Genomic DNA, 21729 nt, shown 5'->3' on the forward strand with positions numbered 1-21729 from the left:
GGGAGAACGGGCTTTGTTGACACAAGTTTTACACTATAGTAGTCATTCCTATATTACAGAAAAAACTTCATAGGTTTGTTTAGATTTAACATCTTTATTTTTACAGCACACATATCAACCAACCACTGTCACAACTAAAGCTCGTTCTCCCCATATTATTCTTATATTTGTTTGTGCAAAAGTGAGCCTGTGACACTTACAAAGGGACACACATGAAACAATAAAACGTCACGCTCACAGGATGGTATTGTTTGTAGAGAACGTTTATTTAGAGCAGATGGCCATACGATGCAGTCACTGCAAGCACACCAATCACTGTCCACTCACTGCAACATACACACACGCTAGTCTCACTTGCATTTCACGCAATCATAAGCAGAGCGACACAAAACGCGCACACATTCAGGCCTCCGTCTCTCACACTAGTCACTGCAGAGAAAAAGAGATACCAGTATCACTTCTCCTTCTTATAAACACAGGCAGGTAATGTATTTTGAACAGCTTGGCTTCCAAAGTGACCAGTTTTGTCTTTTTTTCCCTACAATTTTACTCCAACATGCCTTGGAAGCAACACCCCTCAACAGATGATGAGACCCGAACAGGAGCAAAACATGATTTTTGAAATCAACACCATCTGACGAAGAGCTGCAGCAGTCAGGTGGAAGAGTGTGAGTTTCCCTTACATACTAAATGAGGTGCACAATACCTTTATTTTACCCTGCATTTTGGAAAAATTAAGCACCACAACATGAAAAAAATTCAAGTTAGGGATGTCTAAAAGTGAAGGCAATAGCAGGAATCATCATGTCTACTGCTAAATTAATTCTTTAATGTACAATGTACATTTATGTAAGTCTAGGCTTAGGCAGTAAATCAATGTTGTGAGTTTATCTGAATTTTTCATTGCAGATGAAAAAAAATAGTTGTCTCTCCCAAAAAGAAACTTTTAACCAGATATTAAATAGATTACTGTTCCATGAGATTTCTTTATTTTTCTTTAATGTTTTACTTTTTATTTGGGGGCTGACAACAAAACTAGGGCAAGAGAAAATTATATTTAAGACAAAATTGTTTTTAATGTATTTTTTAAATTAATCCATCCATTTACACGAGCGGTTGAACAGCCTATACCAGCTGATGTGCAAAATGCAGAATATACTTGAAACCCATAGAGGCAGACAACATCCAGACACACACTCACCCGCCCGAGTGGGAATCGATCCCAAGATGTCCATACCCAAGTCATGCGATTGTACCACTACACAATTTTTTTCTTTTAAATGAATAGATCAATTTCACGCAGCCAACTATGGGCAGTAGGCAGGGGACACCTTGAAACGGTTACCAGCCAATCGCAGGGCACAATGAGACAAACGAGACCAATCACACTCACATTCATCCCTTAGGGACAATTTAGAGTGTTCAACCATCTTACCATGCATGTTTTGGGAATGTTTGTATCATTCATGATTGACAAAAGCTAGTGTGAAAAATTATTGAAGGAAAAGGTAAGAGTCGGACAGGTTAATTTAATGGGATGGAGGGAAGTTCATTCCCATCAAGTGTACCAAAAGTCAGCAAAATCACAAAGCAAGGCACATGTTTTAAAGGAAAACAACTGCCATCAATGGAATCCAAATGATAAGGGTTCAAGAGGTGTCGCTTGTATTATACACACATCGCTACAGTGGGACAATTGAACACATGTAGGCAAGAACAACATCCCAACAAGAAACCATACAACGACTTATCAGCTCACACCACTGAAGCATGGAGAAGCAACTCGATTCAACACTCAGATTAGATCTGTTAATTTTGAAAAATAGTCTTCAGGTTGACACATACATCATAAATACTTTTTGTTGCAAATATCCACATATATATATTTATATTATATAATCTCTATACGATTTAAATAGCACAATTATTCTCTTAATAAGGAGGGTGGCTGCTTTGGGTCCATTTCTTTTGGATGCAGTTTCAGGTTGGATTAAGCTATTTAAAAGGGTATTCCATCAGTTCTACACAGAAATGTTGTTGTTTTTCCTAGCACCGCATGCTCTTAAATAGTGTATTAATGAATAGTCATTTACATCAAGGCAACAGTCTTTAATGTTGCTTAAGAAGACCGTTCATCTTCACCGATCTCTGCTGTATTTCTTAACATTTCCAAATCCATCAGTGCATTCTTGTTGTAACAGATTGTGCAGTAACCATAGAAACTCCATTTGGAATGATGATGAAGCGGATTGTCATGGCAACACAGGGTAGGTGCCTGTATGTGTGGGGTGATGAGACAAAAACATCAAGTCCAATATAGCATTGTTGTTACCAGATGTCTGAAGTTAAATTAATTCAACATTAAGATTTAGTATGCACACCATATGAGGAATTTGAGAATGTATCCATTTTTTATCTTATTTTAATCATATTTGCATCAAGTAGATGAGATGATTTATTCTCTAAAATGATAGATCCGAATGAAAGAGGTATTTTTCCATGCATTCTATGCATTCTCTAGGTATGCTCTTTATATTGATTCCAATACTTTATTTTAGCATTGCACACAGCTAATTTGTTCTCAAGGATGAATCTCTATAAACAGTGATTCCTTCCACTCAGAAAAAAACAGCTACGACGTCTCAAGGTTTTGCTGTTACAGCAAAAATTGCATTCCACACAGTCAGTTTGCTTTAGTGTAATGGAAAAGGTGGGAAATGAAATCTATTTTTCTCTCTGCATCACTGCTTTAAAAGCCACACTCCAATTCATTTAAACTGGACTGTAAGTAGTCATGTTTAATTGCCATTGACGGCAACAGAGGTCCAATTCAAGTTTTGACTGAGAGGGGCGAATGAACATTTATCAATGATAATCAATTTGTTTAAGGAATGTCCTTGAAAGTGTTGAACTTTTTTAAAGCTTTCTCTCTGGTTGTCTCATTTAAAGTAAGTGGCGGGGGAGGGGTTTTGTAAATCAAATTTTTTGTGTTAAAAAATCATAGATTTCCCTTTTAGGCTAGATCAGGGATGGGCAAATTGTTCCTCAATGGCCGCTGTGTGTTTTTTTTTGTTCCAAACAATCCAGCACAGACAGTTTAACCAATGAGGTTTATACTGAAACAAGCTGCACCTGACTGCAATTCAGTAATTGCACTTCCAAGATACCAGTAAACATTTCCTCTTTACAGTTTGGAAAGAAATCCTGCACCCACTGCAACCCATTGTGGAATATTTTGCCCACCGCTGGACTACATCAACCAGCTCTAAATCCACCACATATGAACTTTCAGACCATGAAGAAAGAAGGTAGGAAAATATACTGTGTTTCATAATAACAGCAGGGATTGGTGATTATGTGAAACTGTTGCTGTGCTGCTTTTGACCTCTTTAAAATGAACATTTGGTATTTTTAAAGGCATCCTAATATAATCAAACACATGTAAAATCTCACATTTGTCATGAACAATCTGTAGCCCTCAATCCCTTTTGCTCAAATCCATATCTGTATATTGTGCAGGCTCCTATGTGCATGTATGTGTCTGTTTATGAGCTGCTTGCATGGGCTATTGTGCTTCTCCATGTTTGCATGTGTGTACACATGCATACCTTTTTATTTCTGTCTATTTACGACAATCTTATACAAACACACAGGGATGCACACTTTGGGAGCCAAATGTTCCGGTTTTGGTTGTAGATTATGTCAATTTGTCAAAACAACAGTAGTCAGAATTCCACGTTGACGTCAATCCAAGGAGCGAGTAATTCAGAATAATTTGTAAATGATTATATATTACTGTGCTAATGCAGGACTTTTTTTTACAGTAGATATAAACTCTCCATGCTTAGAATGTACACATACCATACAATGGTTCATCACACTGTTGCTTCTTCAATCACTATTTGTTTGTGGGTTTGGGAGGATGGCAACCATTTCAATTGCAGGCGTTCTCCTCTCTTTGTTGATGTTTTTCTTCCTCCTCATTCTCTTATTGTTATCTGCTGAGGAGGATAAGAGGTTTCCCAGAGCAGTGTAGGATGCACAGATGGCTCCTAAGACATGAGGAGCGCCAAGTCAATGAGCATAAAATGATTAGAAAGAAAGATGAGAAAATGGAGCGCAGAAGTGCCATCGTAGTCACTTGGGGTGCAGCGTTGCTATGGTTACTCCAACATGGCGTCTAACTGGTCAGCCAGGTCGTCAAACATGCTGCCGATGTCATCGAGGATGCTCACCGTGGTCTTCTGCTCTGTCATAGAACTGGAATGTACAGAAGCGCAGAAAGTTAGCCCAACTGCAGAGGAATTCAAAGTAATATAAAATTGTACTTTCTAAAAAGGGTAAAGCACTCAGAGTACTGCAGTTTTACTGATATTAGGTATGTTTGTTTACAGTGGACTCCCATTATTTGCAGGAATTACTGAAAACTTTTAAAAAACTTTTAAAAAACTTTTTAAAAACTTAAAAAATAATTGAAACACCCAAAGTTTTTACTAAAAACTACTTTGCCTTAAAAAAAGAATTGTAAATCAATTATTGAAAAGAGATAGTAATAGCTATTTCTTGAATCTGTAAGTTCGCCCAACCACAAATAGTATTTGTTCTTGAAGAATTGTGAGCTACTCACTCTTCTTGCCGCAGTATTTTGTCCTCCACGGCCTGCAGGGCAGCTGCAAGGGATGCGCTTGTCTCCTCCAGCTTCTGATGCACCAAAGAATCCACCCCAGAGTCTGTCGTCGCCGATACTGGCGTGTTCATTCCTACCGCCATCATCCCACTGTCAACAGATACACCTCCGATGGAGGAGCGTGGAGGCTTGACAGGCGGGCTAGGAGTGGCCGGTGTCAGAGGAGTCTGCGGTGTGGTGGGGGTCTGTGGCGTATGAGGACTTTGCGCAGAGGGGCTAGGTAATTTCACGTTTGGTGGACTGGGTGTGTTGGAATTTGGGAACGAGGGTGGCGAGCTGGTCTGCCTGGCTACTGCCGGGTGTAGCTTTGCCGGAGGCGTGACTGCGGTCGGGGAACACGGGCTGGTTGTGGAGTGGATCAGTTTGCTGGGCTTGGGTGCCGTGGGTGGAGGGGCAGGTTTTGGAGAGACTGGAGGAGGGATCTTTTTTCCTTCCACTAGAGAAGAATGAGAGTAAAAGAGCAGGAGGTTAGGATGGAAATCTGTTCAGTCCCCAGGGGTAAAAATTAAAGGCCAAAGTTAACTGTGTGATCTAGTTCATATTTACTCGTTGGCTGCCATTGACCATGATAGTCTGAATCAAGGGTGTCATACTCGGGTTGGTTTGTGGGCCGCTTTAATTTTTTTATAGATCTAAAACAATGCTTTTATTTTTAGCTTTTACAAAAGGATTTTTGAACTAAAAACAGAAAAGAATTGATAAAAAAATTACAATTATTGATTTTTAAGGGGGAAAATCAGGAAATTTAATACACCTATACTCTTCATTTTAATTTGATCCTAAAACAGAAAGTTGGTACTCATGATTTACTTTCCCAGGCCACACAAAATGATGAGGCTGGCCAGATTTGGCCCCCGGCCCACCACTTCGACACATGTGGTCTAAACGATCTGAACTGGGAGAGTTGACCTCTCATTCATTCGCTGCTAGGCATTCCAGTTCAAATGTATTGGACTTCTACTAGTGAGAAGGTAGTTTGTATATTTTACACAACTTTCATGTGGTGCACACACACTAATACCTGGACTGCTAGGTGTCCCCGGTCCTGGAAGAGGGACTCTTTTGTTGGCGGCTGTTTGTGGACTGTTCTGTGAACCTCCTTGTCTCCTGATCTGTGCCACAGATGGCTTTGGAGAAACTGGAGGCTTGATTTTTTTCACTGGAGCTTCTTCACTGCCCACTGGAATTCCTTGGTCCAAACTGTCCCTTCTTAGTGCAGCGCTTACTTGGGATTGAAGTTGAGCTTCTGGTTGGCATTGTGTTTGAGGTTGAGGTTGGGGTTGTGGCTGCTCTGTCACCCCGACATCAGACACGGTGCGGTGTTTCACTGTGGAAGTGCCATTTTGATAAGGTACTGACTGGGTGGTGTTTGGCAGTCCGCGACCAGGGATGTCTCCGTCTCCGTAGCCCTCGGGTTCCTTGTCGCGACTTTTGGGCCTCCGTTTGACGGTCGATGACTCCTGGAGAGTGAAGCCGGAACCATTCGGGTGCGTCTTGGAGCTGCGCGGCCGTCGCTTTAAGGTTGCAGTGGCTTCCACCCGGGAGATGTCTTCTTGGGTGTAACCTCCATCCCCCTGGGGTGACTCCCCGTCGCCCTGCAGACAGACACAGAAAACACACTAACGGAAAATTCATACATTCATGGCAAGAGTTCATTTTTGCACAATCAAAACATTGACATTGATAAACATACAATGACAACATTGGTAACGCCTGCTAAATGAACATTAAAACATAGAAAAGTGCTGATTTCAACAGTACAAAGCAGTGAACCCATGCTTTCCTTTAAAATGTATCATATGTTATTTTACTTAAAAGCTAACCTATTCACTCTGTTGTGCCAAAGCAACAGGATTTCAAATTTAGTGCCATCTTAAAAATGGTGTGAATGTTGAATTGAATTAATTAGTAAATGAAAAAGATGTTTTTAATCTGCTTGTCTGGTTCCAAGCAAGTCCTTGAAGAAAGCCTATTTATAATTGAACCCTAATATTTATTATTGTGTATGCATCTGTCAAAATGTGCGTATAATACACCACTATTTGCGTAAAATGTGTAATGTTAACTAAAGCTATTGACGAGAATAATGTGAATGAGTTTTATTTTTTGTATTTTATTCAACAACTTAACAATTGAATTCAGTGGTTTATGTAACTTAAATTCATTTATTCCTTCATTTTCTGAGGTGCTTATCCTCCCTCGCAAGGGTCAGATGTAATATATTCAGCTATAAATATATGTATGGCTAGATAGCGAGATAGACAGTTAGATAAATGAAACAAGCATATCGTATATGTATAAACACATTGATAGCTACCTGTCCATCTCTGCTTTGCCTGCGGATAGTCAGGCTTCCCTCTTCTGCAAAGGGCAGGTTTTCAGAAGAACTACCACTCCCACCGGGACTTGGATTTGGAGAGGGCGTCGTTACAGGGGCCGTGAAGGATTCAGGCTGAGAAACAACCGAGAGTGTCGGCTGTTCACGCTTTGCTGCTGCCACTAGATTAGTGACAGGCCCGCTAATGGTCCGTCTTCGATTCACGACTTCACCATCCAGACCAATGGTTTCGCGTGTTTTCCCCACCTAAAAATTGAATGAAGAAATAATGTTAGTTACAGAATGAATGGACTCTGTAGAATATACAATTCCAATATTTATACCTGCAAGAAGTTCTTCTGCAGGGCCATCCCTTTGGCTCCACCCCCAATAGAAGACATTTCCAGCATAGCAGCAATGCTCCTCACACTTCCCATACTGTTTGTCTCCACAGTTGCCGGGTCAATAGATACTCCCACGTCGCTCGCTCGCCGTTGTTGGTGGTAAGGCACATCCAACATTCCATCAGTGGTAGTTATGACTTGGAGGGGTGGATTCACGTCTGTCAGGTTAAAGTTCGAGGTTGATATCGCTGAGCTAGAGCGTTTGGGAGGTGGTGGGGGTGGTCCTTTTTTCTTCTGGCGCAAAGTAATGGACTGTGGCTGGTTGCGAGTAATAGCTTTATCCTGGTTGCGGACAGAGTGGCTTCGGCTGACACGGTGGGTGACCGTGGCATATTTACTATCTTCTGATCTAAGGTTTGAGCTTTGACCTGTGCTGATTTGTCCGTCCCCTCCCCGTCCTCTTCCAGACATAGTCCTTTCATCACACTCGCCATCTGAAGCAGTGTGACGGTTGAGACTGTTTGCTCGCTTTTTCTGGAGTGCAGGGGGATCAGCTTCTTCACCATCTGCAAGCCCAACCTCGGGTGGGAGACAGAGTAGTGGGACCTGTGTTTGTGTGCAATCTCCAGTTCCCTGTGGGTGGTTCTGATAGTGAATTTGATTCTGCTGTGGGGATTGGATAGGAGCTCCATGTTGGTTTGGAGACTGAGGGCCGTGAGAGCGTGGCGATAGAGGTCCTTCACCTTGGATGAGCTGGGGTGACACCCTGTGTTTGGACTGGGGAGATGATGTGCTCTGGATGGAGGAGGTGGAAGAAGATGATGAGTTCCTGGTCTTGGTTGGAGTGTGTGGGGGAGTGTAGGGGGGTGCAGGCTGGGAGTGGGAGTGACGGTGTTTGCCTTGAGATGACACACTGCTTCTGTGGGAGGAGTTGCTTCCCTGACTGCTCTGTTGCCTCATTGTCCTTGCCTCCTTTTTGGGTGGTCCTCCTCCTCCTCCACAGTTTATTTCATCAGTTTCCTTGTGGAGACGACGTACTGGCTGAGCTTTGACCTCCTGCGCTGTGTGCGTCATGGCATTCTGCAGCTCACTACTCAACTCGCTGTCCTGGAAGGTGCTCATTTTTGGAGACATCACATCTAGACAGAGAAAAAGGAGGATCTTTTTAAGGGAGCATATGTTCAAAATTGGGAAGACACTTTTAACCACAAACAGATTTCCGTTTATATCAAACGCTAATAATAACGTAAGATCTATTTATCACTTTCAGTGCTATTGACAATTAGAGATGCACAATTCATCCTTTCGCTGTGAATTTTAATTAGTTCATTACTAGTAGATGTCCAATCCTTTGGAACCAGGAGGGTGGCATTATCCCTCACAGGTTCAATGGATTGGATGTCTATTGCAGTCATTGACACCTATTGAGTTCATACACTAGTTGTTAACTCACCATCTGGGGGTGGGCTTTCCGTTGACATTACTTCCTGCTGCTGCGTAATTGGTGGGGGCTTTTTTCTGAGGGAGCCCCGTTCGTCGGTGTTGCGTTGGAGTTCAGCTAGACGTTTCACTGCCAACATTAGCTTCTTCTGATGGCCTATGAATTGACAATTTACCAAAGGCATAAAATGTAGTAGGCTGACATTTCTGTATATATTTATTTATTTATTTATATACATGTATATATAGATTGAATTAAAGCTATTTACAACTATTTACATATAGATACATGTCTTATGAATTACAACATAATGATAATGCTTCAAGGTGACCATATTGTGTATTAGAGTGGATTTAAAAGATTTCAAATCTTACCCAGTTTGATAATACCAATTTCCTGTAGGTCCTCCCAAGTGATGTCTGTGATGAAATCGATGTTTTCATAACCATTCTGTACTAATACCTGATGGTATTGACTTAGGCCAATAGCACACAACCACTCTCCTAGACTGGCCTACAGAAACAGAAGGAAAAAAATGCTGACTAGGTATTTAGAAAGGAAACCCCTGATTTAGAATACAGCAGTCACTCTGTGATATTTTTGCGTTACATTATTTCTATTTGGATAAAGTATTGCACGAGTGTGTATGTGTGTGTGTTTGAATGTGTATACACCCACAGGTTTTTGGTCAGGCAACCACTCTGTGCTGCTCAGTTTATTAATCTCTGTTGTCATCTTCTTTCTGTGACCTGGTTTAGTTATCCCAATGGCTGTCAGATCCTATAAACACAAAATGTTTAATTAAGACATACATATGTAAATAAAATAATATATTATAGATTATAGATCATGTTTTTGTGTCATGTAGGGCTAGGTTATATTTGTTTTCATATGGCCCAAAAAAGTCACTTTCCCATTCAAAGTTTTAACAAACAATATATTCAACAAAAATTAAGTGCACAACCTCTGTCTTCTGTATCTTTCCCCTTCCCCATATTTGTTTTGTCAATGCCCAAATACAGTCTTAGCTTCACAATGAAACAAAATCTTTCCCACAGAATACATATTCTATTAAATAACAGATTGCTAGATTTCCCTTTTGCCCAAAATAATAACCACGGCAGTGAACAAATGATTCAAAACATAAATGTATTGCCAAAACCTAAATTACAGAAAAATAGCTTGAAAAGCAAGAGAGAGGAAAGAAGAAAAAAAATGAGATAAATGGAAGGCGAAAGCTCAAGTCTGAAAAATGCATTGGAACAAAAATAATTGGTCTCATTATTTTCCTCACACTCAAACATTTAGGCAAAAAAGTATGTTCTGGCACTATAATCAATCAATTTGCTGGGCAAGTAGAACAAATTACAAGAATCGGTAAAGTGAACACCCTAACACCATATTTGGCTGGATTTCGGCATTGAGTAACATTTATAATCCAGACTCAATTAAGAACTGTCACTGCACTATAAAATGTCATAACACAGCCAGATGCTTATCAATAAGTAATGTTCTCAGACTTACTCCAGTCATAGCACAGAATTTTTTTTTATCTCCCACTCTGACTAATCACGATAGCTACCTCTATCATGTGCTCTGATTTTCTTTTTAAAAAATGCACACTTGCATCTCACATGGAGACACCACTGAAAGAGACACATCAATCTATGAATGATCAGAACATTCTCATGGCGCTCCGCCAACATAGTAACAGACAAATGGTCCTATCTGACATATTATATAAAATCCATGATTATTCACTATATTTTCTAAATAACAATAGTCTTCATAATGTGTCCCCCTCATCCTGTCTTTGTTTGACATGTGGGATGAACCAAAAAGTGTACCATTGTTAAAAATAATAATGATACAATCAAATACAATCCATTCACCAAATCACATTTGAACGGCTGCCCAGGTATTTCTGCCATCATATAGTTGTAACAGCAAGGAAACAAACACACTATAAACTAAAACGCCCACCTTGTCATAGTGAGGTTTTCTCCCAAAGAAAAATAAGGTCATGTATTTCCACCTGCGGCATCTACAAAAATGGAGCCTAGCCTCAAATGATCACAAACACAAACCTGTATATAATAAGCATAGGAAGACTTCAAACCATCACTGTAACTCTGCTCTTTAGTAAAGCATATCCAGTACAAGCTCTATTTTTCTACCTGTTTTTCCCATTTGATTACGTAATGTTCTGTATATACAGTAACAGATTCTAAAACTGCTAACAGCACTGCCATCCATTTCATCACACCATGTCAGTTGAAGCATATATATGCTGTACATCTGGACAGACCCCTGATATAAAACAACTTCTAGATGGAGGTCAACATGACAAGGATTCCATCAGGACAGTCTTGGCAAGAGGCACATTTAAGTCCATATAATGTGAGTTTTTGGTACATGGGAGGGTTTTTACATGGATAATCGGAACTAGGAGCACAGCACATATCAAATATGTGCAAACTGCTCGATCATTGTGATCCTTGAAGGAGCCTGGGACTGCCATTAGAACCAGTTGCCTTACCTCGGAGGTCATTCGTCTAATTGTGGGCAAGTCATAACCAGCACCCAGGAAATTGGGAGCGTAGACCTGCAGCTGAAAGTCACTCAGCCATTGGAAAACTGCCTCTGAGCTCTACAGGAGAAAAGATAGGAGGGCACTGTCACTGGTTCCATGTCAGCAACTTTCTCTCTGGGGGGGCCTTGTTGTGGCACTGCAAAGGGCTGTCCATGTGCCATTGTGATATAACTAAATGTCTGTATACTGTCAATTACAGGCAGTGACTTAAATACTAAGAACTCTACCTATCTATCACTTTTTACCATGGTAAAATAATTCCTGTAGATATCGAGTCATCTCCTATCGGTTTTGTGGTAATTCTGTAGTATTAGTATTATTGAAATATACCAGATTGTTAGAGCCTGCCTCCAGGAGACAGATGGTCCTAAAAACTAGACATGATCACACATATACGCACGCACCCCAACACACATGATCCATCTATTTGTGACTGTTCCATTATATCCGGAGAACTCATTCACAGACCATCTTCAAATAATTACAAAACACTAAGTGACCTTCAATTTCATCTCACTCGTGGGCATCACTAAACGGCAGTTTGTTCTTACATGCCTCACATAGAGAGATAATCTGCCCACAGTGCATGCCAGCACACACATATACACACACTGAACTATGACCTGTGACCCTTTCAGTGATCAATACAAAATATGGGCATTGCTGCAAAGGAAAAAACAAAGCTTCAACTGAAAGGAGTGAACGACATATGAAAAATAGATAGAGATGACAAAATCACACAGATGCATACAGTAAATCACAGATTGACTTGTCATAGACCCACTCACCGTGTCATGGCCACATCCGAACACTCGCAGCACGGATGAGGCCAGTTGTGAGAGAAACCGCTGGGACATCTTGATAAATGTGGCTGTGTCTTAATAAGGTCAATTTGACAGAGGAGCTATGTTGTCCTCCGGTTGCTAATTGTGGTGTGTTTGATTATTTTTCGGTGCGTGTTTAGATGAGAGCGAGAGAGAGAGAGATTGTGTGAGAAATGAATCAGAATTTTGGAATTGCCCTACCTTCCCCTCGACCGGCGCCTCCCCTTTCCTATTCGCAGTGGCGTCGTAAGGTGGCGCTTCATGGAGAGGGCAGCCTGATAGGCTCGATGTCCGAGAGGAACTGGCAGAACCTAGTGGAAGAGATATCATTGGTTGGGTTCAAAATATCCCCATATCATTGGAAAGAAGCAACAAGTCACAAATGAGTTTGTCTGACTAATGAGATAATTCCCAATCAAATTCACTGTTTGACAAGTAACCAGTCAGATTTCAGCCTTGTCAACCAATAACACCATTACTCAGTCCTCCTACGTCCCCTGCCCTGGCCATCTGTCTGTAAAAGGAGCCAAGATGTGGGTATTTATGTTTGCATCTCTGTGTGGATAGAAGACACAGTGACTTCTTAAAAGATGAGAATATCATTCCTTTGTCTTCGGTAACTCTACACTTTCTTGTTTGTTCTTAGTTCAACACAACTCCTATTTTTGTTCCCACTAGTGACATAACACTAGCAAGCAAATGTATAACATCAAAATTCTGTATTTTGCATTTACCTGAAGGCTGGTCTACAGATTTGGACTGCTCTATCAAATGTTCCTTGGCTTTGGTTGATTGAGACAAGACTGTCGCTAGAAGCTGTAAAAATGTAAACAAAAAATAGAAACATGTCAGGCTTGACAAGACATTGACACCGATCGACTTGTGTGCACATAATCTAAATTCAACAATTACTCCTATTATAGTTTACACTGTATATTCTCTATATTTGTATATCAGGAACACAGAGCATATTCTAATCACTAAGTTAATCAGTTTTGCCAGAGCACTCTTGTACTTGCAATTGTACCAAAATGTTCCAAGTCCATATGTTCATGACGTTATTCCACATTCAAATTTGTAATTACCTCATTTGTGTCTCTCTGTATTGAGAACAAACCACTTTGCATCCCCTGCTGTTAATGAATGCATCGCGGTACAAGCCTAACAGGCCCTCATTAGGATTCATTTGGACTCACTCTTATTAGGGTTATTTTTGTTTTTGTGTCAGCAGGCTTAAATATTTAGAAACAACAACATGAAACTATTAGTTTAAAGATTCCACGGTTAGGGATGTTAATCCATCTGTTCAATAAAACAAATTTCACCATATCAAATAGGATATATCGATTAATAAAATAGCAACTTATTTCAGCCATGAAAAGTCCTAAAACAAACCCGATCAATTGCTTGTTTCAGGACCCCCCCCCCCCCCCCCCTCCAATCCTAGTGAGGATGTTACTTGAGTTTTTCTTAGTGTACTAAATGCAGTTTCATTTTTGCTTTTCATTGTGGACTCAAGAATGTTATGGTGCGTGTGAACGAGTGAATGAATACACACTTTTCTGTATAAAATGCGTCTCTTCCTAAGAAAAATTCAACCTTATGGAACAAATTACCTTTGTATGAAGAGGTACCACTGTATATACGCATATCTTTGCTGTAACTCTTCCTGGAACTGTCCTAACACAGTTCAAATATTCATAGAAATATCTCAAAACATATGTCCTACCTTAACCCCTTCAGCCTGCGCATGGAGGATGTGTGGTGTAGCACTTCCAGCACTCTGACCACTGCCTGACGACCTCACACTGGTCACGCTTCCAGAACTCCCTAAACTGCAGCGATCTCCACCTGTAACACACCCACATAAACAACAAAGACCCACACATAGACACACAGGGACGGAAATGCATCCATATGCATGCAAGTGGTCAGAAGAATTTGCGCGAAAATGTATTCATGCAACACGAAAATGGATGCGTTCGCGCACACGTACAGACGAGCACGCGTACATTTGAGTGGTTGAGCTGATTTCTGAGACAAAGTGATTATTGGTGGCTCTCCTTTGAAATGCACTAGGCAGCTTGATGTGGGATGGACTGGATGACAGTGGAGTAAATGACACACAGTTCTCTATGTATGTAAAAACAACGGGACACACATTAGACACCACTCCCTCATTTTTGTTCGAGTCTACTCATTCTGTAGACCTCCACACATACAAACACAAAGCAAGGCTGCAGTCTCAAATCAGAGGTAACCGGATTTGGCTAAACTCCAGATGGCAAGAATGTTGGACATGACTTCTCTCAGGTCAAAGAGTATCTGATGACCTTTCAATAGTTGAATCCTTTTTTTTGACTACGACTGAACCGATTATTGTGTTATTCATTATTTCCTGACAAGCCGCTGTTTTTGAATGGACGCCAGATACTGTTTGAGGCCTGGTTCAGTGTTTCGAAGGATTTGAGGGTTCAGCGCAATGCGGCTCAGTTACCTGCCACAGGCTTGCGCAGTACCCAGATCTCTTCGTTGGAGCCTCCGTGAGGCCCACAGGACGTGGTGGGGGAGCTGTGAGGACTTGCCTCTGAGCCACGACAACCTTTAACAAAGGATACCACCGTTAGCTCACTAACTTGGCCGGAATTAGCCCGAGGAAAATTGCTCCAATAGGTTTTAACTGTCCGATGACTGTAAAAGTATTGAACTAAATTTAGAAAAATTATCGAGGCGAAGGCCCAGAAGGCCATGCTCACTATGTATTTTGAAGTATATCAGCTTAGTTGTTGGATCATTATCCATCCATCTTATTGCATCAATTTTGGGGTAAAACCTTAACTTATCACCTTTTGGGAGTTTCAGTGAATGTGCTGTCTATTTTATGTTAATGTGTGGATTGGCTGCCCAAAAGGCAAATAGTATACTAATTATTTCTAGTCTATTACAGGCTCAGTTCAATTATTTTTTTTAAATTAAAAACTAAAAAAGTTGTTTTTTCATTTGCTAAGAAGCAAGTTCAATTTATTTTGTCAAATTAGTGTTGTTGCAAAGTTGATAATAGAATGCATTGCTCCAAAACAATCAGCAGCATGCAATATGTTGTTTCAATTAAAGTAGAAAAATAGAACAATTTTGAAGTTATGAAACAGACGCATATACTATTCAGCAATATAGACTTCAACAAAAATACACAACTGTAAATTTGGGCCAATTAGAAAAATGATTATTTCATTCGCATGATGATCATAAATAAAAGGTATAAAAGTGAAAAGCACAAACTCTTGTTCAAGAAGAATATTTAACGCCGACTGTTATTGAACTACTACAAATATATATTATTTAGTTCATGTTTTACAACAGAAATAGAACTAATATTCTTTTCCTTGCGAACTAAATCAAAACCAAACAAAACAAGGTCCTTCCTATCTCTGAATCCATTGACTATGAACCCAATTCCATCGAAATATATTGAAAAAGTGACTCTCACACACATTCTTTCACACACTTTCACACACAGAAAAATATACAGAATATAGATATATGAAAACATGTATAAAACCGTTGTACATAAAAAATTCATAACATGATTTTTCTTGTGTATATACACATGCCATAATGTATACATACACATACATATATAATGCAGCCACCGATTTGTGATTATATATGTAGACTATTCAAAATGAAGCTGCTATAAGTGCATTTGGAGAGTGTCATAAACCATTATAACCATCTAAAGAGCTTATAAATGGTTTAAATGTGTGACCAACAGTGCTCTAGAGAAACACAAGTTGCACAAGTTCTTTTTGCTCAAGCAAATGACACAGCTCCTGCTTAAAAGGATATTGCAGCCCCCGACCCCCATCTCGCAAGTAAACAACAACAACAACTAACAAAGGACCTCAATGATTTAAACTGATTTAAGCATTGAAATTGAAAATTCAAGCAGTTTTTTTGCAGGGTAGGAAAGTTAGAACTAGACTGTATGCTGTGCATACAGGAGAAATCAAAACGATGCTCTCCCAATGCATAAAAGCCCTTTAAACAGTGAACACCTTACTCACAAAACCGTTTATCTGCCATTTGTGGACCCTATTTTCATTCTTACATAAAGCTTGACATTTTCACAAAATTCTCACTTCCAAATATGTTTGTGTACAGGCAACGCCAGTTTGCTTGCTTAATTATATATAATTTTTTTTCTTAAAAGGTCAAAATCAAGTCGGTCAACCTGTGTGGAGTTTGCATGTTCTCCCTGGGCCTGTGTGGGTTTTCTCCGGGTACTTCGGTTTCCTCCCACATTCCAAAGACATGCATTGTAGGTTGATTGGACATTAAATTTCTCCTCGGTATGAATGTCGGCGTGAATGGTTGTTTGTCTCCTTGTGCCCTGTGATTAGCTGGCCTCCAATTCAGGGTGTCCCCTGCCTCTGTCCCAAAGTCAGCTGGGATAGGTCCCAGCACCCCCCTTGACCCTAGTGAGGATTAAGCGGTTCAGAAAATGAGATGAGATGAGACTATACAATAAACCAGTAGTTCAAAAAGTGTTTGAGCATGTGTGTATGGGCTTGTAGTGTCCTAGTGGTTGGGGAAAATCAAATTACCAATATTTAAAATAACCATCAATAAATAAATGAATTAAATAAACCATGCATGCACGCAAATAAGAAAACAAATACAAAAAGTAGCTTTTGTAAAACATGAAAATTGTGTGTTGGTACTGATTGTTGGTTACCATGGATAACCATGGGCGTCCAATCTATTGGACAATGACTTAAGATAGCTCTGATTCATTCATTTTTGAATAACACTAAAACATGATGCATTTTTATTCTGAGAATTTGGGTGAAATTGTATTGTCCATTTATGTACACCATTTCCTGCAATGGTGATACGAATGAATTTTTATTTTGCTTCATAAAGACCAGGGAAATAATGTATGTATTAGTCTTGTTAAGAAATGATGTAGGCCTTAGTAATGGAAAATGAAAACAGCATTAACAGAAATACCAAAGCAAGTCAGTATGAATAACATATAAACTTACATAAATAATGAACCATAAGAGAAAACTTTAAAGGATGCTTTCTGAGAGATTATAGCCAATTACAGTCTTTCAGAGCCAGTTATCATTAGAGTTGGAGCCAATAAAAGATAAATGAAAAGGCAAGTAGAAAACATCCCTTGAAGTTTTAATAAGAAGAATTATAGTAATAATAATAGTGAAAAGGGGGTGTGTACCTGGGGCAGTGGGGGTGTCTCCCTGTGGGGTTGTCACGGGCGACCTGTTATAGCCAAAGGAAGTAAAAAGTGGAAGCAGTGGCTGATGGGAATGTGGTGGAGGAGGAGGCGGTGGAGGCAGGATATGGATCTGATGGAACGTGGTGTCGTTGCCGTTGACTACCACGTTGGCAGGGGCAACCGTCGCCGGGGCAACCAGCGGTATCTTTTGAAACTGTTGAGTGCAAATGACTGTGCTGGCCAAACCTAGATACACGCACCGTGACGACACACACACACACACACACACGCGCACACACACACACATACACACGCACACACACAACCAGCCAACAGTGAACCACAGCCACAAAACAAAAGACAAAAAAAAGAGACATAAGAAACATAAGAAAAAGGGGGAAAAGAACAAATTATAACCAAGGAAGGCTAAAGTTAACTAAAATGATGAGGAAGGATGTTATGAAGCCACATGATGCTTGAGAAGTGGGGGGAACAAAGAAAATTGTGAAATGGATAGAAAATGGTTTGTCCAATAGAATCTGGATTTTAAATTGGGTTTTTTTTTGGCCACATCTATGAGTCATTTGGCCTAACTGAGCCAAACTGACAATGTGGCCGGTTAGGCTTTTCTGACCCACCACACTATGTTCTTTTGTGTGAAATTAGCTGAGAATATGCCGGACTTTCACATTATCACCCAGTCTTGTACAAAGCATGCCTTAACTTTCCATCTAGTAGTTATGACTCAACTGCAACGAGGAAGCTGCACCACTTGGTTTCTGATGATAAGACTTAAAAAAGGTGAAAATGCAAACTCCTTCCCTATTGTTACACGTTCACATGTATGGAGGCCTGAAAACACGAGAACTCCTTTCAAAGTGTTACTTTTCACAGTACTCCACCCAGTCATCGCCATCATAACAGTTGACAAGGCAAAAGCCAGTTTTGAGTGACATCTAACTCTGGGTAACAGTAGGTGGCAATGATGCTCCAAAATACTTTTGCTAGCGAAAGGGATGAAGATAGTAATGACATCTGTACTCTTGCCAAGTCAATGAAAACAACATGTACTCAGTAGTATCCTTCTACGTGGCTTAACTGCATTTCAACGTATAACAAGAGTAAAATCAATTATTTAATGCGCCCATTACAGACTACTACTACTACTACTACCACACCACTGCTACTACTTCTACTACTACTACTACCACACCACTGCTACTACTTCTACTACTACTACTACCACACCACTGCTACTACTTCTACTACTACTACTACCACACCACTGCGACTACTTCTACTACTACTACTACTACCACCACTGCTACTACTACTACTACCACCACTGCTACTACTTCTACTACTACTACTACTACCACTGCTGCTGCTACTACTACCACTACCACTACTACCAATGCTACTACTACTACTATCACTACCACTACTACCAATGCTACTACTACCACTGCTACTACTACCACTGCTACTACTACTGCTACTACTACTGCTACTACTACTGCTACTACTACTGCTACTACTACTGCTACTACTACTGCTACTACTACTGCTACTACTACTGCTACTACTACTACTACCACAAGTAATGCAAGCTATTTCCAACTAAAACAAAAAATATATATCTTCAGGGTGAAAGCATTTGTCAAAATGTTATTTTCTAATATGTGAATGTCAAACTTTATTAAATGAAGATAAAAGACCATCGAAGTGCACTCTGTTTACAGATTGCCATTTATTCACATGGAAGTTTTCATCTGGAGGGGCAAATATTAAAACCATTCATTTGTGATTTGCTATTACCAACACTAACCCAACAAGGTAAACTGATTGATTGGCAGTCACTCAAACTAAATGAGAGAAAATGTCTTACCATTGTTATTGTTTAACTTGGACTAATTTCCAAAATCATTTTGCAATAACCAATTGGGTTTGACTCCCCAGGGTAAAAACTAAAACACTGCGCATTCTACTAGATGATTCCTAACACCTGATTAGGAATGTGTGGAGACAGAAGGAAAAATAAATAGAAAATGGTTGAAAATATGAGCAAATACGCAAGACTTCATTTAAAACATGTTGTTTTCATCACAATTACTGCACAAGATTCTGTCATGTGAAGTGATCAGTACAAAAGAAAGTACCAAAAGGTGTGGATGATGATGATGAGGGGCAACACTAAGACATCACAGATAAAGTATGAGACATCCAAAATCCAGAACACCGCCACACATCCATATGGACTGAGACAAGTTAAGACTAAACTGGACAAACAGAACTACCATTTTGACAGATAAACATCAATACTACACATTTAAAAAAACTGACACCAGCTTGTGTCTGTGCAGTGAAATGATGGGATGGATCTAAGCAAGAATGTGCAACTGTATGTCTCACCTGGTCAACCTACCTCTTATATAATTAAGTGAAATGTATACATGAAACTTTAGCAGATTCATCTTTGGGTGTAAGCTATAAAGCTGCTTTAAATGATCTTGTCTTAATATCCAATTTTTTTAAGTGTTTCTTTATATGTGCATTTCAAGAGATGTGATAAGGCATGAAAGAACCCGCATTTGAACTCTTGAACTCTGCAAACATAATCAGAATAATAACTTCGCAAACACCTGGTGGTAAAAACATGGCAGAAAACAATAATAAATCCTGAAAATCAAATCAATAATAAATACGACTTACCATAACTAGCCAAGGTTGACTGCAGGTAAGCCAAAGCATTTCTGTGCGTAGTTTTCAACACACCCCATGTAGCATATTTAAATCCTTTTTAATGATTAGTGCTTTCACTCTATTTATACAAGTAATACTTGAATTTTTCTAACACCTTTTGAAGGCATTAATTGAACTAATTGCTTACCAGTGATGGTGCTATATGTTTAATCCACAAAAATAAGGGCATTCACAACTCATACACATATATCATTGTTAATTGTAGTTTGTAACGATAGTTTACAATAATTTATATTTAGAATAATGCTAAAACTGTAGAGTCGACATCTTTTTGAATCAACCTGTGTTGGCAATTTTTCATTTTCTTTTTTTAATTGGAGTGAGAGAAGTGTCAGTAATCAACAGTGAATGGAATGAGCAAGCTCTTTTGCAGTACTTTTTGTTTCTCATCTGTGATATATTTTCTCCCTCTGGTAAGTACAACCAGCTGTTTTGGCATCATGATGAATGTGTGTGTGTGAGGGAGATGTCAAATCTTCATTTGTTTGCATTTACTTGATTATGATTGAAGTTAAACCTCGTCCTTGGTTTCACTCCTCCTGTTATCTTTGGTCATAACAAAACTTCAACACACACACGCACACACAACCCCACAAGCTCACACCTGTTCTTTTGCTGATGACCTCCACCATTGTAGAAGGGAAGTAGCCCACTCTATCATTTCCTGTTCGGTTGTCATGGATACAGCCCTTCCAGCGTCCATCAGGGTGCTGCTCTAGTACCTGTCAGATCATTTTTTACAGACAATTTACATATTCTTTGCGTCTTTCATTTTTTTTGTATAAATATGTTAGTTATTTCCAATGTAGCAGGTTTGGAATTCTACTTAAATTCTTAATGCCAGCCTTCTAAGTTCAAATGCATTTAATGTGTAATATTAACAACTCTTCAATTGTACAGAAAGGAGTGAGGAAGTGACAAAAAAAGGAAAGCATGTATGTTTGTGTGTGGGCACTGTACCGTAATGACATCTCCTGCTTTGATGTTAAGGCTGGTTAAATCATAATTGTTGCAATAGTCTTTCAAGGCCCGAACTTGAAGAGCAGCTGATGCATCTGTTGAACAGAAAAAAAACATATTTTATATTCTTTACTAATACCTCCATCTATATTGACATTTATACTCCATTCATCTTACCCCGGAGTAGCTGTTTGATCTCTCTGCTTGCTTGGGTCGCAGTAAACTGATACACGATGTCCAGCGCTGTCTGGCTGTAGGTGTTACGCACTGTAGCGTTTATACCGCTCTAGGCACAGAATGGAAAATAAAGCAATGAAAACAATTGCCACTTAGTGGTATTTGGAAGGCAATTGTAATTTTACTGCATCACTTGGAGTTAATTACATTTCTACAAGAGATAAACACAAGCGGCTATTCAAAACCGTAACACGCCTTGACTCACTGGGCTCTGATCTTAACTCTGATGACTAAACAACATAGATAAAGACCAGATAGCAAAATCACACTTAAGTCAGATGAGTAAAGAAACTCAGTAAAAAGACAAATGATTAGCATTCTCCT

At 39.6% G+C, this 21729-nt stretch overlaps 1 protein-coding gene and 1 long non-coding RNA gene across 7 annotated transcripts in view; one reads left to right on the top strand and one right to left on the bottom strand.

The window, feature by feature from the left end:
- Positions 1-1053: 1053 nt before the first annotated feature.
- Positions 1054-21729, bottom strand: part of caskin1 (CASK interacting protein 1) — a 42723-nt gene continuing 22047 nt past the window's right edge. The window contains exons 8-24 of one of the 6 annotated variants that reach the window (XM_077734022.1): positions 21346-21454; positions 21169-21263; positions 20813-20930; positions 17446-17691; positions 14704-14808; positions 13936-14057; positions 12941-13022; positions 12408-12517; positions 9468-9569; positions 9164-9302; positions 8802-8945; positions 7349-8487; positions 7005-7271; positions 5709-6306; positions 4628-5123; positions 4142-4260; positions 1054-4052 (exon numbers count right to left, since the gene is read on the bottom strand). In XM_077734022.1, the coding sequence (XP_077590148.1) occupies positions 4164-4260; positions 4628-5123; positions 5709-6306; positions 7005-7271; positions 7349-8487; positions 8802-8945; positions 9164-9302; positions 9468-9569; positions 12408-12517; positions 12941-13022; positions 13936-14057; positions 14704-14808; positions 17446-17691; positions 20813-20930; positions 21169-21263; positions 21346-21454 (3969 nt within the window). In that variant the 3' untranslated portion in view covers positions 1054-4052; positions 4142-4163. Of the gene's footprint in view, positions 4261-4627; positions 5124-5708; positions 6307-7004; positions 7272-7348; positions 8488-8801; positions 8946-9163; positions 9303-9467; positions 9570-12407; positions 12518-12940; positions 13023-13935; positions 14058-14703; positions 14809-17445; positions 17692-20812; positions 20931-21168; positions 21264-21345; positions 21455-21729 lie in introns of all 6 variants that reach the window. The other 5 variants (XM_077734023.1, XM_077734021.1, XM_077734025.1 and 2 more) reach the window with 5 other exon arrangements.
- Positions 3125-21729, top strand: part of LOC144208268 (uncharacterized) — a 38188-nt gene continuing 19583 nt past the window's right edge. The window contains exon 1 of the long non-coding RNA XR_013328859.1: positions 3125-3308. This is a non-coding gene — a long non-coding RNA (uncharacterized LOC144208268). The remainder of the gene's footprint in view (positions 3309-21729) is intronic.

The sequence above is a fragment of the Stigmatopora nigra genome, chromosome 15 (assembly GCF_051989575.1).
Source record: "Stigmatopora nigra isolate UIUO_SnigA chromosome 15, RoL_Snig_1.1, whole genome shotgun sequence".
NCBI classification, from domain to species: Eukaryota; Metazoa; Chordata; class Actinopteri; order Syngnathiformes; family Syngnathidae; genus Stigmatopora; species Stigmatopora nigra.